Below are 18,287 nucleotides of genomic sequence, written 5' to 3' on the forward strand. Positions count from 1 at the left end.
AACGTGCAAGTGGCTGAGCACTCTACAGACACGTGTACCCTTAACGTAGTTCTCGGGGATATTCAGCATGACACAGTGTGACAAGGCTGACCCTTTGAAATACAGGTACAACAGAAACAGGAAGAAAGAGTGAGAGAAAGTTGTAGGGAAAGAGTACAGCAGGGTTCGCCACCATCCCCTGCCGGAGTCACGTGGAGCTTTAGGTGTTTTCGCTCAATAAAAACTCACAACGCCCGGTCTGGGAATCGAACCGCGATCTTATGACCGCGAGTCCGCTGCCCTAACCACTGGGCCATTGCACCTCCACACACAGTTCACCTAGGTCGCCTAGAACTAGAGAATGACAGCAGCAGCAGTTGCCGCTGTTTCACCGCTTCTATGACTACTGCCACCAGCTATATTGTCTTGTGGTTATCTAGGCACATGGCATTTGGTATTATAGGGTGACATTCAAACTAAAACATTTCATTATATAACGGACGTGTGACAACTGATGCAAATGTGTATGATACACACATATATGTAAATAAATATATACATTCATATACAAATATATGCATACAGACATACATAATGTGCACCACACACACACACAAACGTTTATAAATAACTACAGGCATACTGACACCTTCACATACACACTTGAATATATACATATGTGTATACAGACATATACACATGCATATATATTTGGATATAGATATACATACATTCACATACATATAAATACAAACACCTGTACATATGTACACACACACACTCACATATATATATATGTGTGTGGGAATGTATATATATATATATGTGTGTGTGTGTGTATGTATATATATATATATATATACATATATATATGTGTGTGGTATATGTATGTATATATATATATATATATATATATATATATATATATATATATATATATATATACACATATGTATATATATAAGCATATATGTGTAAAAATAATACATATGCATGTTCCTCTTTTGTCTTTTACTTGTTTTCGTCATTGGTCTGTGGCCAGGTAGTGGGGTGGACACACACAAACACACACAAAGTACTGCTACTGATGTCATGTAAAAAGTATTGGTGCCACATAAGAAGCACTGGCAAAGGTGCCATTGTAAAAAGCAATGGTGCTGGTGCCACTTAAAGAGCACTGGTGAAGGTGCCACATGAAAAGCTCCCAGTACACTTTGTGACGTGGTTGGCATTAGGAAGGGTATCAACCACAGAAACCATGCCAGAACAGACAATTGGAGCCTGTTGCAGCCTGCCCAACCCCGCCCTTGCTAGTTCTTGTCAAACTGATCAACCCATGCCAGTAGGGAAAATGGACATTAAATGATGATGATGATGTCACATATATACTCTGAGCTTCCACACAGTTTCTATCTGTCAAATTCACTCTCACAAGGCATTGGTTGGCCTGGGCCTGTAATAAAAGACACTTCCCCAAGCACCATGCAGTGAGACTGAACCTGAAACCACATGGTTGCAGAATGATCTTCACCATAAAACTATACCTGTCCCTCCACATACATAAGCACACACACACACACACAATTTCTTTCTATTAAAGGCACAAGGCCTGAAAGTCTCGGTGGGGTGGGGTGACCTAGTCAATTACATCGATCCCAGTATACTTAGTACTAGTACTTAGTTTATTGACCCTGAAAGGATGAAAGGCAAAGTTGGCCCTGGAGGAGATTGAACTCAGAATTTAAAGACGGATGAAACACCGCTAAGCATTTTCCCCTGGTGTGCTAAAGTTTCTGCTAGCTTGTTGCCTTCACACAAACACACACATACATATGTAAATACAAAGGTAAAATATTCATTCCACACAAACGCACAGATACAAAGATAAACATTCGTACACACACACACACACACTCAAATACAAAGATAAACTGCTGTTATAGAGAGGGCAGGAAACGAATGTGTGACGGTGCAGGTATGCATTATATACATAAACATAGAGAGATCACTTCTTAACGACATGGTTGCAGGTTTCTATCCCTGGGCAAGTATCTTCTGTTATAACCTAAGGCTGACTAATTCCTTCTAAGTGAATCTGGTATATGGAAACTGAATGGAAGCCGGTTATGTGTGTGTGAGTGGATACACACAGACACATATATATATAGAGAGAGAGAGAGAGAAAGAGAGGGGGGAGGGATAGATAGTTAGAAAGACAAATACAGATGTGGATAAGCATAGGTGAAAGCATGACTGTGTTTAGAAGGTTTTATTTGCAATCATCATCATCATCATCGTTTAACATCCGCTTTCCATGCTAGCATGGGTTGGACGATTTGACTGAGGACTGGTGAACCAGATGGCTGCACCAGGCTCCAATCTGATCTGGCAGTTTCTACAGCTGGATGCCCTTCCTAATGCCAACCACTCCAAGAGTGTAGTGGGTGCTTCTACGTGCTGCCGGCATGAGGGCCAGTCAGGCGGGTACTGGCAACGACCACGCTCAAATGGTGTTTTTTACATACTACATGCACAGGAGCCAGTCAATCCGACAACACAGCACCTTGGGTCTCTTCAACTATAGCCCCAGGCTGACAAATGCCATATACAGGAATAATTGGTAAATGGAATATGCAGAAAGCCTGTTATATATGTGTGTGTGTGTGTGTGCATGTGCTCAAACAGCTCACACATATATCTATACAGATCATCTGCACACACACACACTACTGTGTGTGTGTGTGTGTGTGTGTGTGTGTGTGTGTGTGAAAGATTCACTAGCAAAGACATAGGTATGAAATTGGCATAAGTATGCGCACAGTATTAGTCATAAAAAAGGGACAGGAGTCTGCAGTGAAGGCATTCAATTACCAGAAGAAAGCCAAATATTACAATCAATGAAAGAAGGAGAAAAGTACAAGTATCTAAGAGTATTAGAATCTGACAGAATACTCAGTAGAGAAATGAAAACGAAAATTGAGGAGTACATCAGAAGGGTGAGGAAGTTAATAGAGTTGAAGCAAATAGCCTGAATCTAGTGAAGGTTGCAGATATTTGTGCAATATTGCTATTCAGATATTCAGCAACTTTTGTAGATTGGACAAAATCTGAATTGTCAAATCTAGACAAAAGAACTAGGAAGGAATTCAATATGAATGGAAAACTTCATCTAAGAGCAGGAGTAGCAAGACTGTATCTATCTAGAAAGGAAGGTAGCAGAGGTGTAATATCAGTAGAAGACTGTGTAGAGTTAGCTAGAGTAGATATAACATCCTATGTAGGTAATAGTGCGGAAATTTTATTAAGAGCTGCAAGAGTAACTGTAGGAGATAGGGAAACTAAAAAGCCAAATGAAGCAAGATTATCTGACTGGCAAAAAAAAAAAGGCTTTGTATGGTAGATTTCCAAAGGTAGTGGCAGAAAATAGTAATAGTAAGATATGGTTGTAGTTGCACAATGAAAGGGTGGAAAGGGAGATAGAAAGTTTGCTAGTAGTAGCCTTTCATCCTTTTGGGGTCAGTAAATCAAGTACCAGTGAAACAATGGGGTTGATGTAATTGACAAGTCCCCTCCTGCTAAAATTTCAGGCCTTGTACCTTTAGTAGGAAGAATTATTATTATTGATCCTTTAGCATTCAGATTACTTTTTCAAATATAATGTTTATTTATTCACATCATTTTGAATTAATTGTGCATTATCTTGTATCTTGTAGCATTCTCTTGTGATAATATATTTTTGGAATGACATTGTGGGGTAGGTGTGAGAGGCCAGTTGTAGCCAGTTTGAACATAAAACAGGTAGAATATTTCGGCTGAATATAGCCGGTTTAAATGCCAAAGGGTTAAGGAGGTGAGCTAACAGAATCATTAGCGTGCCGGGCAGAATACTTAGTGACATTTCATCTGTCTACATGCTTGGAGTTCAAATTCTGCCAAGGTCAGTTTTGCCTTTCATCCTTCCCAGGCTCAATAAAACAGGTATCAGTAAAGTACTGGGGGTCAATGTAATTGACTTACCTCCTCCTTCAAACTTATTGACCTTCATCCAAAATTTGTAACCAATATTCATCATCATCATTTAATGTCCACCTTCCATATTGGCATGGGTTGGACAGTTTGACAGGAGTTGGCCAGATAGAAGACTACACCAGGCTACTGTGCCTGTTTTGGTGTGGTTTTTACAGCTGGATGCCCTTCCTAACACCAACCACCCTGCAGAGTGGACCGAGTGCTTTTTACATGGCACCAGCACAGGCAAGGTCAGTTTTGGCACAGTTTTTACAGCTGGATGCTCTTCCAAATGCCAAGTATTTCCCAGTATGGACTGGATGCTTTTTAAGTGGCACCAGCATGTATATTTATATATCATCCACTTTTCTAAGTTTATTTGAGGCAGACATTCGATTTCTGAATGTTCTTCCTGTTGCTAACTCCCACCGGTTTCCAACTAAGGGGATATTTCCCCGTGGCCAAACATGTTTCGCAGAATATTAGAAATGTCCCCTCTCCTCACAAAATTCCTTGCCTTGCAAGTTACTTGGTGACCCTGCCGATGCTGGTGTCACACAAAAAGCATCCAACCCATGCTGTGAAGTGGTTGGTATTTGGTAAGGCATCCAGCTGTAAAAATCATGAAAGAACTGATCTTGCCTATGCTGGCACCATGTAAAAAGCACTCAGTCCGTTCTGCAGGGTGGTTGGTGTTAGGGAGGGCATCCAACTATAAAACCCTACCAAAACAGACACAATAGTCTGGTGTAGTCTTCTACTTAGCCAGCTCCTGTCAAACCATCCAACCCATGCCAGCATGGAAGGAGGATGTTAAACGATGATGATGATGTTAGGCTTAATTGAGCTGACCTAAGAGGAAAAGTATTTCCTTAGCGACCAATCCATTGTATGTTTACCCAAGTATTTCAGACAATTTCTTTTTCCCAGATATAATATATCTAGGACTACAATATTGAATGTCTCTTTTTTATTTTTTTATTAAGATTGTAGGGTGCAATATGAAGGAGATTTAGCTGTTATTTCTATCAGGGTCGAGCAATCACATACATGTTTCCTTGTAAACTCATTGGATATTAGTTTACAGGTCTTGATGTTAAAATTAAGTCATTGTTGTGCATAATTTAACTGCAGGAGATTCCATGTTGAATGAAAAGATGAACAAAAGCATTCCACATATGACCATTAAAGCTTCAGCTTTATTACCTTAGAAAAAAAGGTGGGGGGGGGGGAGAGTAATGAGTATTTCAGGAAATTTGACTGCTATTTGTAGCAGACTAAATAACTCTTTTGTTGTTTTGTCCCAAGGCAAGTATTTTGTTAGGTCTCTGTCTGAAACATTTAATTGAGCATGATATATTTAACCTAGATCTTGCAGAATAATTCTCAAATCTTCTTTGGCATGATAACTGCTATGCACAGCGTGCTAACAATTCTGCCAGCTCACCGCAGTAATAATGATAATAATAATAATAATCATCATCGTCGTTTAACGTCCGCTTTCCATGCTAGCATGGGTTGGACGATTTGACTGAGGACTGGTGGACCAGGAGGTGACACCAGGCTCCAATCTCATTTGGCAGAGTTTCTACAGCTGGATGCCCTTCCTAACGCCAACCACTCCGAGAGTATAGTGGGTGCTTTTACGTGCCACCGGCACAAGGGCCAGTCAGGTGGTACTGGTGACGGCCATGCTAGAAATGGTGTATTTTACGTGCCACTTGCACAGGAGCCAGTCCAGCGGCACTGGCAACGATCTCGCTTGAATGTCTTTTCACGTTCCACTGGCACAAGTGCCAGGGAGGCGACGTTGGTAACGATCAACGGCCATGCTCGAAATGGTGTCAACAGCCACACTCGAAATGGTGTCAACGACCATGCTCAAAATGGTGTCAACGGCCACGCTCGAAATGGTGTCAACGGCCACACTCGAAATGATAATAATAATAATAAGCACTGGCTACTGGAAGTGTTACCATGTACATTGTTTTATCTTGGTATAAGAGATGGGCTACAGCAAATATTCTCCTCAATACCACAGATTTGCTTGTTAGTTGTTTGACTTTAACCAGTTGAGCATTCTCTTGGTGGCTGATGATATGTGCATCTCCGATCACGAGCAGAAGTAGTGGGCAGCATCATAGCCATGTGTTGAAAGGAATTCTCTGAGGCTTGAATACTTCACCTCTGGAAACAAATCTTATTCAGGGACCTTTTGAATGGGATGAGCTGCTTGACCTGAAGAAAAGTTTAACTGGGCTCCACCTGCAAGGTCATGCACTGTTTATCTTGATATGAGATCGCCATGTTGCACGCATATGGTTGTGATGGATGTGCCTGATGTACCCTGATCTGACGGGTAGTCATGATGGGTATACTGGACTTTGTACATTTGTATCTCAAGTGTCACTTTGATGGCATGCACAGCTCTCTCACTCAACAATAATCTTTTCAACTATAAGCACAAGGCCTGAAATTTTGATGTAGGAACTAGTTAATTACATAGTCCCCAGTGCTTGAATGGCACTTATTTCATCAACACTGAAAGGATGCAGGGCAGAGTTGGCCTTGGCAGCATTTGAACTCAAAATGAAAGATGGATGAAATATGGTTAAGCATTTTGTCCAGTGTCCTAATGATTCTACAAGCTTGCTGCCTTAATACTCTTTCACTTGTTTCAGTCATTTGACTGTGGCCATGCTGGAGCACCGCCTTTAGTCGAGCAAATCGACCCCGGGACTTATTCTTTGTAAGCCTAGTACTTATTCTATTCGTCTCTTTTTGCCGAACCGTTAAGTGACGGGGACATAAACACACCAGCATCAGTTGTCAAGCAATGCTAGGGAGACAAACACAGACATACAAACATACACACACACATACATACATATATACGACGGGCTTCTTTCAGTTTCCGTCTATCAAATCCACTCACAAGGCTTTGGTCGGCCCAAGGCTATAGTAGAAGACACTTGCCCAAGGTGCCACGCAGTGGGAATGAACCCGGAACCATGTGGTTGGTAAGCAAGCTACTTACCACACAGCCACTCCTGCACCTAATAATAATAAAATAATATTCTGGGGAGGGCATTAGTCAATTAAGTCACCACCAGTATTTGGTACTTTATTTTATCATGTCCTGAATGGATGGAAGGCAAAGTTGACTTCAGCAGGATTTGAACTTGGAATATAAACAGCTGGAAGAAATGCCACAAAGCATTTTGTTCAATGCTTTAATAATTTTTCCAGTTCCACTTAATAATAATTGTATCTGATTAAAGCACAAACCAGCAATTTTGAGGGGAAAAGTTTAACCAATATCAGACTAGTGCTTAATTTTTATTGACCCAGGAAGGACAAAACGAAAAGTTGACCTTGACAGGATTTGAACTCAAAAAGTTAAAAAAACTGGAACAAATTACCACAAAGCATTTTACCAGTTGTTGTAACAATTCTGCTATTGCACATAATATTAGTAAAAATTATTTCAAATTTTTGACACAATGGCAGCTTGCGGAGAGGTGGGGGGATGAGTTGATTACATCGACCACAGTTTTCAACTGGCACTTATTTTATCGACCCTGAAAGGATGAAAGGCAAAGTCGACCTTGGGAGAATTTGAACTCAGAATGCAGCAACAGGTGAAATACTGCTAAGCATTTCGTCCAGCATACTAATGATTCTGCTGGCTCGCAGCCTTACACATAATAGTAATGATAGAAGCAAAGATAATTAAAAAATAAATATACATAGCTAAGTGACAGTTAATTACAGAGATAAAGATTAATATAATATGGTTAGAATAGAGGCAAAACCAGAGAGGGGAGTGAGAAAGCAGTGTACGGACAGTTTATCAGGAGATATAAATTACAGTGTGAATAAACAAGGAATATGGGAAACAGTGAAATTCAGTTCTAAATGTTGAAACTAGAACACACACATAGGAAAAAAAAAAGAAGTATTTAGTACAAATTATGTGATAAATAGCTTTGCACTAAGAATATTAAATCAATCATTTGTATTTAAACATTGTTATAAATGAGGTGAAAGTTTTAGTCTCCTATTGTGCAAATTCAGTAAACGTGTACAAAGAGAATAGATAAGAAGACAAACAATAATGCATATTCTGTTAATTGGAAACTAAAATCTGGGCAAAGATAGTAGGTGGTGGTATTGATCATGAAGTCATCATCATCATCATCATCGTTTAATGTCCGCTTTCCATGCTAGCATGGGTTGGACGATTTGACTAAGGACTGGTGAAACCGGATGGCAACACCAGGCTCCAATCTGATTTGGCAGAGTTTCTACAGCTGGATGCCCTTCCTAACGCCAACCACTCAGAGAGTGTAGTGGGTGCTTTTACGTGTCACCCGCACGAAGGCCAGTCAGGCGGTACTGGCAACGGCTACACTCAAAATGGTGCATTTTATGTGCCACCTGCACAAGAGCCAGTCCAGGGGCACTGGCAACGATCTCGCTCGAAAATCCTATGAAGGCCAGTTAGGCGGTAAAATGAGGAAACTGGGATTTCAACATTCAATGTCATATAGTAATTGGAGCAAGAAGACCAGGCATTGCAATCATAAATGGAGAGGAAAGATACTGTACAATAACTGTAAGATATAGCATTTCTGCATACAACAGTGTGAGAAGAGGAAAGAGGGTTGAGAAATATTTGGGCCTAAAAAGGTGTAGATATCATCAATGAAAAGAGACCACGATAACTGTATGTCATAGCATCTTAAGAAATGAAAACAGAGTGTATGCGAGAAGGGAAAAGAAAAAAAAACTGAGAAATAGTAAGACCTAAAAAGGCATAATTATCATCAACAAAAAGGTGATTGTACAATAACTGTATGATATAGCATTTCTAATTGACAGCAGATTGTATGTGAGAAGAGAAAAGGAAAAAAATTTTAAATAGAAAGACCTAAGAAAGAGAAGTTGCAACTATGTGAAGTATGAAAAGAATTGAAATTGTGTCAATGACAGCAGACAGTTGTTGTACAATTACATCATCATCATCATCATCGTTTAACGTCCGCTTTCCATGCTAGCATGGGTTGGACGATTTGACTGAGGACTGGTGAAACCAGATGGCTACACCAGGCTCCAATCTGATTTGGCAGAGTTTCTATGGGTGGATGCCCTTCCTAATGCCAACCACTCAGAGAGTGTAGTGGGTGCTTTTACGTGTCACCCGCATGAAGGCCAGTCAGGCGGTACTGGCAACGGCCACGCTCAAGATGGTGTATTTTATGTGCCACCTGCACAAGAGCCAGTCCAGGGGCACTGGCAACGATCTCGCTCGAAAATCCTACGAAGGCCAGTCAGGCGGTACTGGCAACGGCCACACTAAAAATGGGTACAAAGGAATGAAATCATGGTTGGAGAAGACTAGAACTGAAATTCAAACAGAATTTTTACAGAAACTGCAGGAATATCAAGGAAGATGCTTGGGAATTGATCTGATGAAAGAATGCCAAAGGTTCAGTGATCATTGGTTACAATTCACTCATAGAGTTGTAAAAATTACATAAGATCTGTGATAATAATAACATTGGTTTCAAATTTTGGCACAAGGCCAGCAAATTTACGGAAAGTGGTTAAGTTGATTACATCAACTCCAGTGCTCAACTGCTATTTATTTAATCAACCCTCATGAAATTTGAACTCAAAGCATAAAACCAGAAGAAATATCACTAAGAATGCTAACGATTCTACTTTTGATTTTGTTGACTACACAGGCAGACAAATCACAAATCTCTTCAGGTAGATGGCCCTGTTTGATCTGTAGAAAAGGTGTAGGTAGAAACTCTGTAAGATGTACCCAGTGTAAGCTATGAACACATAAGAGGTGCAGCAATATTAGAGGAAGGTTAACAAGGAAGATTGGTTTTGTGTGTGGAAGGTGCACAGGTACAATAAACACCCAAAACGTACAGAAAACAGATTCCATCAGATGCCATGAAGGAAAACTAGACGTAGTCGATAGCTTCCGTTACCTAGGTGACCAAGTCAGTTGCAGGGGTGGATGCTCTGAGAACATAACTGCTACATAAAGAATAGTATGGGCAAAGTTCACAGAGCTCCTACCTCTGCTGGTAACAAAGGGCTTGTTGCTCAGAGTGAAAGACAGACTATATGATGCCTGTGTGCGAACAGCCATGCTACATGGCAGTGAAATATGTGCTGTGACTGCTGAGGGCATGCGTAGGCTTGTAAGAAATGAAGCCAGTATGCTCTGCTGGATGTGTAACATCAGTGTGCATGCATAAAAGTGTAAGTATGCTGAGAGAAAAGTTGGACATAAGAAGCGTCAGGTGTGATATGCAAGAGAGATGACTGCGTTGGTATGGTCACATGATGCATATGGATGAGGACAGCTGTGTGAAGAAGTGTTGCTCTCTAACGGTGGAGGGAACCTGTGGAAGGAGTAGACCCAGGAAGGCATGGGATGAAGTGGTGAAATACGATCTTCGAATGTTGAGCTTCACAGAGGCAATGACAAGCGACCAAGACCTTCGGAGATATGCCATGCTTGAGAAGACCTGTCAAGCCAAGTGAGATTGTAGTCGTAACTGATGCTAGTTTTGCTTAACTGGCCCATTAAAAGCATCCTCCAATCATTGGGTGATATGCTGTGCTTGTAAAGACCTTTATTCTTTTATTCGTTTCAGTCATTTGACTGCGGCCATGCTGGAGCACCGCTTTCAGTTGAATCAAATTGACCCCAGGACTTATTCTTTGTAAGCCTAGTACTTATCCTATCGTCCTCTTTTGCTGAATCACTAAGTTACGAGGACCTAAACACACCAGCATCGGTTGTCAAGCGATACTGGGGGGACAAACACAAATACACAACATATACACACACATACATATATATATATACATATATACGATGGGCTTCTTTCAGTTTCCGTCTAGCAAATCTACTCACAAGGCTTTGGTCAGCCCGAGGCTATAGTAGAAGACACTTGCCCAAGGTGCCACACAGTGGGACTGAACCCGGAATCATGTGGTTGGTAAGCAAGCTACTTACCAGTGAAATCGTAGTCATGGCAGATGCCAGTGCCATCTGACTGGTGCCAGTGGCACATAAAAAGCACCATTTGTGTTCTGGACCTCATGGAGGCAATGACGTCAAGCCGAGTGAGATTGTAGTCGTGGCTGATGCCAGTGTCGTGTAACTGGTCTATTAAAAGACCCGTTGAACTGAGTGAAATTGTAGTTGTGGCCAATGCCAGTACCATCTGACTGGCACCTGTGCTAGTGGCATGTAGCACCCTTCAATAGTTGGGCGATATGTTGTGCTTGTGAAGACCTGTTGGAACGAGTGAAATTGTAGTCATGACCGATGACAATGCCGTCTGACTGGCACCTGTGCTGGTAGCACCTAAAAGCACCACTCGAGTGCTGGGCCTCATGGAAGCAATGACAGGCGACCAATACCCTTGGCAATATACTGTGCTTGTGTTGACCTGTCAAGCCAAGTAAGACCGTAGTCGTGGCAGATGCCGGTGGCACGTAGAAACCACCTACTACACTCTGAGAGTGGTTGGAGTTAGGAAGAGCATCCAGCCATAGAAACATTGCCAAATCAGATTGGAACTTGGTGCAGCAGCTCATACCTCCCACCCCCACCGGGCTTACCAGTTTTCAGTCAAACTGTCCAACCCATGCCAGCATGGAAAGCGAACATTAAACGATGATGATGATAATGACGGTTCTTAATTTTATCTACTCCATTCCCTAAATTTGTATGTATATATACGACAGGCTTCTTTCAGTTTCCGTCTACCAAATCTACTCACAAGGCTTTGGTCGGCCTGAGGCTACAGTAGAAGACATGTATATATATATGTATATATATGTGGTTGGCGTTAGGAAGGGCATCCAACCGTAGAAACTCTGCCAAATTAGATTGGAGCCTGGTGTTGCCATCCGGTTTCACCAGTCCTCAGTCAAATCGTCCAACCCATGCTAGCATGGAAAGTGGACGTTAAACGATGATGATGATGATGATGATATATATATATATATATATATATTGTCAGCATCATCATCATCATTTAACATCTGCTTTCTATGCTGGTATGGGTAAGACAGTTTGACTGAAACTGGTAAACTGATATAGCATGGTTTCTACTGCTGGATGCCCTTCCTAATGTCATATATATTTTATTATTTTATTTATTATGTATAAAATGCATGTGTGTGTGTGTATGTTTTCCACTTCTATGACATTCTGGTGTAATGTTTCAACTTGGAAGATTAAAAGATTCGTATGGCTTTTGACCTCACGAAGTTGTAATCTGGCATTTAACAGTAAGTAACCAAATCATTTTGAAATAATTTCACACACACACACACAAATACATAGAAAGATAGATACATTTAAGTGGTACAAACATTCACACATAGAGATTATGCGGTACAAATACACGGAAAGAAATAGAGGTTATATGATAGAAACAGAAGTAATAGAAGTCAATATACGCTAAAGTAGAACGTATATAATTTTAAAAAGATTTATTTAACTTTATATATTACGCGCACATGTAGGTGCATGTATGCCTGTCGTAATGTATGTGTAGATGTCGTTCACCTTTTATAGATATATGTGCGTGGAAAATGTATGTATACGTGTGTGTATTCAAGCATTCACCCCGGTTTGACGTCTTATCGTTATATAATATCCTTTTTTTTCCCCTTTAAACTGTCGTCGCTGACAGAATAAGTCGAATTATATTTTACTATCGAACTAACAAAAGAAGCCTTTCCACGCGTGGTCATTCGACTTGGTAAAAATAACAGCGTTCTTTCGTTAGAAGCAGCAAGCCTCTTTACTATCTTAAAATATAAAGAGAGAAAATCATTCGGAAAATGTAGAAGTCACCCGATGTAAAAAAAAACAAAAAAAAACGGGGTGATCGCGAGAGGAGCGCCTCTGATCATTGTTCCACCAACCGGATCAAAGGTTGACCTGGACCTCTACTACTGCTGTTGCTATTACTACTACTATATTCCGTAACAGATTGAGCTGCTCACTTTCCCCATCGCCAACTTCTATTTCTGTTTCCAGCGGTATCTCAAAATTTTTTTAATTAGGTCCAGTAGTTTCCCCTGATGTTGCAATTTGATCGGAAAAGTGCACGTCTTTGTTTCAATTATCTACTGATTTCATCATTCATCCTAACCCCCATCATTTCTTCAGTTCATTTATTTATTTATTTATTTTGTAAACTACGTTCGTTTTCACAAAATATTATATTAATTATACCATCTTTAAAGTAATTTATATATATTGTTTTAATTTTCTGTTTCAGATTTCTCTATTGTTCTTGTTACTTTTCGGTAGGGGGTGACAAGATTTTGGGACCACCCTGCACAGCCTAACATAGACGATAGAAACAATGTCGGACGTATCTTCGCCTTTGCGGTCCAAAATTCAAATTAGTCGGTAATTTAATATGGTCCTATACAATTATGCATGCATTTATATCTATGACGTAGTTCGTTAGTTCCCCAGGAGCTGAGGTTTCGCTTTAAAAAGATTTTGTACTTATTTAATTTTCTTTTCATTTTTTTCTTTTTTTTTAAATTAAGAAATTTAGCTTCCTTAACTAATTTTTAAGGTAACTCACTCTGCAATTAGCAGCAGCAGTTTATTAAAGATAAGCAATTAAGTCGGCCCACAGCGAAACAGTAAGGTATCGAACTAATTGGTAATACGTTAGGATATTCGATTATCGATGCTAAAATTCTTAATTGCAAAATAAAGACTAAATAATTATCCATATTAAAAAAAGAAAATCGGAATATTTTTAGTTCCTAGGAAACTAATCACCAAAACAGATGGAAAAAAAAAATACATACATAGGAGTGCATTAAAAAATAAATGTGAATTTCGGTCCGTAAAAGCGAGGATACCCGTATATATTATATTTACCTTTGTCGGCATGTTGATAAGGAACTTCGAAAATAAGACAAAAGATCGGCAAAGTAGCATCTTCGACCGAAACAACGCGAGTAGACAATCTTTTCATCATTATTATCATCATCATCGTTATCTGCATCATCGCGGACAGAATTGTGATTTAAACACGGTGCGACTTTCTTATTTTCACTTTTCCTACCACCTATTTCGCCATCTTCTATTTGCATATCATTTGCGCTTTTATTTCCATCATCATCATCATCGTCACCGTCATCATTAGTCTCCTCTCTTTCGCGTTCCAATACCTCCATTTCTTCCACGTTTGATAAAACTACTGACATGATGGAAATAAATGTACAAATGTGTCGCTTCAAATAATTTCCTTTCCGTGTGTCTTTCTTTCTTTCTTAACCTTTCTCTCTCTCTCTCACACACATCATAATCCTTTACGCTTTCTTCCCCTGTTTTTCTCTCACGATTTTTTTTACTCTGTTTCTTTCTCACTTTTTACTTCTCCCACTCTTACTCACGTCTTTCATTTTCTCTCCCTATGCCTGTATAACATATTTTATCGACTTTCGCACTGCCTCACTATGTCTATCTCATTGGTGCTCATTCACCTCTCTCTCTCTTTCTCTTTTCTCCTCCCGCTCTTTGTCCAGCGCACTAAAAAGTCTCGACGATTACATCGATATCTCGACCTACTAGAAATAGCAGCCGAATCATCCTGAAACCACACTTTACTGTTTTAAAAACGTAAGGATATATTAGACAAGTGGTTCTCTATCTAGTTTTTTGTTGTTTTTTTTGCCTATGAACCCCTTTAATTCCTATTTTACTTTGCTGGACTTTCATTGCCATTCGATATATATATATATATCACGGAGATGTACTTGCATAGTAAGTGACCTGATCTGAGATCGTGTGCTGGAACGAAAACGATTGCAGCGTGGAAGGTGTTTATAAGCCATTTAAAATAACACACAAAAACCGTTAGATTCACTTCAACGTTTAAATTTAATTTGTCAAAATATTTTCTTCGCTTTGAGACCGCGACCTGTTCACTGACAAAATTCCATAATACATACATACATATATATATATATATATATATCCGAGTGAGTGGACAAACTAAAGAAGGGCGCTCAACCAATTTATTGGGAGTTACGTGTGTGTGTGTGTATATATATATATATCATCATCATCATCATCATCATCATCGTTTAACGTCCGCTTTCCATGCTGTCATGGGTTGGACGATTTGACTGAGGACTGGTCAAACCAGATGGCTACACCAGGCTCCAATCTGATTTGGCAGAGTTTCTACAGCTGGATGCCCTTCCTAACGCCAACCGCTCAGAGAGTGTAGTGGGTGCTTTTACGTGTCACCCGCACGAAGGCCAGTCAGGCGGTACTGGCAACGGCCACGCTCAAAATGGTGTATTTTATGTGTCACCCGCACAAGAGACAGTATATATACATATACTCTTTTTTTTACTCTTTTATTTGTTTCAGTCTTTTGACTGTGGCCATGCTGGAGCACCGCCTTTAGTCGAGCAAATCGACCCCAGGACTTATTCTTTGGAAGCCTAGTACTTATTATATCGGTCCCTTTTGCCGAACCGCTAAGTTACGGTGACATAAACACACCAGCATCGGTTGTCAAGCGATGTTGGGGGGGGGGACAAACACAGACATACAAACACATACACACATACATATATATATACATATATACGACAGGCTTCTTTCAGTTTCCGTCTACCAAATCCACTCACAAGGCTTTGGTCGGCCCGAGGCTATAGTAGAAGACACTTGCCCAAGATGCCACGCAGTGGGACTGAACCAGGGACTATGTGGTTGGTAAGCAAGCTACTTACCACGTCCGTAAACATAAATCCGAAAAAAGAAGCACACTCTAAGTTATAGAGCAGTACATATTACAGTTAGATAAGGCCAATTTATGGGATTACCTTAGGTTTGATGTCTGTAAAGGGCCTGGCTTTATGGCGTGAAACCTAAATTAATCCCATAAACTGGCCTTATCTAACTTTTATATACATACATACATACATACATACCTACATACATATATATATATATATATATATATATATATATATGTATGTATTATAATATTAGGGAGTGTCAAAATCCGAACTTACAAGGATATTCAATTTAATAATATCAAATTGAATTATATAATGAAAAATATATTAATAATTTATATATATATATATGATGAATGAAATCTAGATTCATTCTAGTAATCGCGAAATCGGTCGATACACAATTAAGTTTATTTTAGAAGAAAGTTGGTCATCTGTTGGTTGTTTTTTCTTCGCATTAGGTACTAAATGTGGTTATTTTGAGAAGTCCACTGTGTGGCGTTATTATTTTTCTGTAATAATGCCCTTTATATAAATATCAGCATGACCGCAGCCACTTGGCTGAAACACATAAATAAATAAATAAATATAGCCAGTTAAAAAGCAGAAGAAAACAAACAAAGGTGAAGACATAGCATAAGCAATGTATATAATATGACGCTCAGAGAAAGAAGAGAGTTGTTGTTTTATGTTTCGAGCATAGCTCTTCTTCAGAAAAAGGAAAAGAAGGAAAGTCCAGAGAGGAAGAAGGAGAAAAAATCGCCAACAGTTCATGTGCGGTTAGATGTCTGAAGTGTCTGGAAGTAGAAGGAGGAAGAGAAAGTGCTTTCTGGGATAGGAGAGTGTGAAAATGGTCGGTATAGATGTGTGTGTGTGTCGTTCAAAAAATCTCAAATACCACAGATGGCACTGAAGACAGTGTGTTGAATGAGGGTTTGATTGGTTCAAGTATGGAAAAGATAGCGAAATTCGGATGGAGATGAACATACCATAACTGATGATGAGCTGAACGACTACTATAACATGACCACTGATGACTACACCGTAACTGATGAATAAATGAAAAGACTGTTTCATAGTGATGATGATCAAGAAGAATTTCGGGTTTCAATCCTGATAAAGTTTAATGACTATATCTAAATGAATAAACACTTTTCTTATCTAACATTTTTTTCTGTTCTGTTTGTAATTCTAGACATTTTTCTTGTCAAGTGGATTTATCAAATTAGACTATTTTCATTAAGTCACTTTCACAAAAATGTTGTAATTTTATAAGCAAAGTTTTGAAATGAAGGTGAATATTTACTCTTTTACTTGTTTCAGTCATTTGACTGTGACCATGCTGGAGCACCACCTTTTAGTTGAGAAAATCGACCCGGGACTTATTCTTTGGAAGCCCAGTACTTATTCTGTCGGTCTCTTTTGCCGAACTGCTAAGTTACGGGGACATAAACACACCAGCATCGGTTGTCAAGTGATGTTGGGGGGACAAACACAGACACACAAACACATACACATATGTATATATATACATACATACATATGATAGGCTTCTTTCAGTTTCCGTCTACCAAATCCACTCACAAGGCTTTGGTTGGCCCGAGGCTATAGTAGAAGACACTTGCCCAAGATGCCACACAGTGGGACTGAACCCGGGACCATGTGGTTGGTAAGCAAGCTATTTACCACACAGCCACTCTTACGCCTAGACATTTTTCTTGTCAAGTGGCTTTATCAGTTAGACTATTTTCATTAAGTCACTTTCACAAAAATGTTGCAATTTTGTAAGCAAAGTTTTGAAATAAAGGTGAATATTTGATAAGATTTAACAAATATTAGTCATGTTTACATTAAAAACGGCCAAGTGACTCCCCAAATTATAGTGCTACCTGTCATCATTATCATCCTTTAACTTGATGATGATGATGATAGATTCCACTATAAGCTGTGAGCCAACTGCAAATACCTACTTTGACAACCCCAAACTAAGGGTGTGACCTATCAACTGGTGCAACCTATCTATGAGTATATATGGTACTTATTTAATATACAGAGCACTCTCTCATGATACCATCTCCCTCCATAATCAGTATCATGACATCACCTCATTAGATTGATATTCCTATACATAGGAGTGGCTGTGTGGTTGAGTAGCTTGCTTACCAACCACATGGTTCTGGGTTCAGTCTCACTGCATGGCTCCTTGGGCAAGTGTCTTCTACTATAGCCTTGGGCTGACCAAAGCCTTGTGAGTGGATTTGGTAGACAGAAATTGAAAGAAGCCTGTCATCATCATCATCATCATCATCATCATCATCATCGTTTAACGTCCGCTTTCCATGCTAGCATGGGTTGGACGATTTGACTGAGGACTGGTGAAACCGGATGGCAACACCAGGCTCCAGTCTGATTTGGCAGAGTTTCTACAGCTGGATGCCCTTCCTAACGCCAACCACTCAGAGAGT

At 39.7% G+C, this 18,287-nt stretch overlaps 1 protein-coding gene and 1 long non-coding RNA gene across 4 annotated transcripts in view; one reads left to right on the forward strand and one right to left on the reverse strand.

Annotated features, from left to right (window-relative positions):
* Positions 1–14,505, reverse strand: part of LOC106869088 (monocarboxylate transporter 5) — a 45,652-nt gene extending 31,147 nt beyond the window's left edge. For 2 of the 3 annotated variants that reach the window (XM_014914614.2, XM_052970757.1), the window contains exon 1: positions 13,946–14,505. In XM_014914614.2, coding sequence (XP_014770100.1) covers positions 13,946–14,274 — 329 coding nt within the window. In that variant the 5' untranslated portion in view covers positions 14,275–14,505. The remainder of the gene's footprint in view (positions 1–13,945) is intronic. The other variant, XM_052970756.1, reaches the window with a different exon arrangement.
* Positions 1–18,287, forward strand: part of LOC106869089 (uncharacterized) — a 61,539-nt gene that overhangs the window by 9,770 nt on the left and 33,482 nt on the right. The gene's annotated exons all lie outside the window — the stretch shown is intronic.

The sequence above is a fragment of the Octopus bimaculoides genome, chromosome 9 (genome assembly GCF_001194135.2).
Source record: "Octopus bimaculoides isolate UCB-OBI-ISO-001 chromosome 9, ASM119413v2, whole genome shotgun sequence".
Lineage (NCBI taxonomy): Eukaryota > Metazoa > Mollusca > Cephalopoda > Octopoda > Octopodidae > Octopus > Octopus bimaculoides.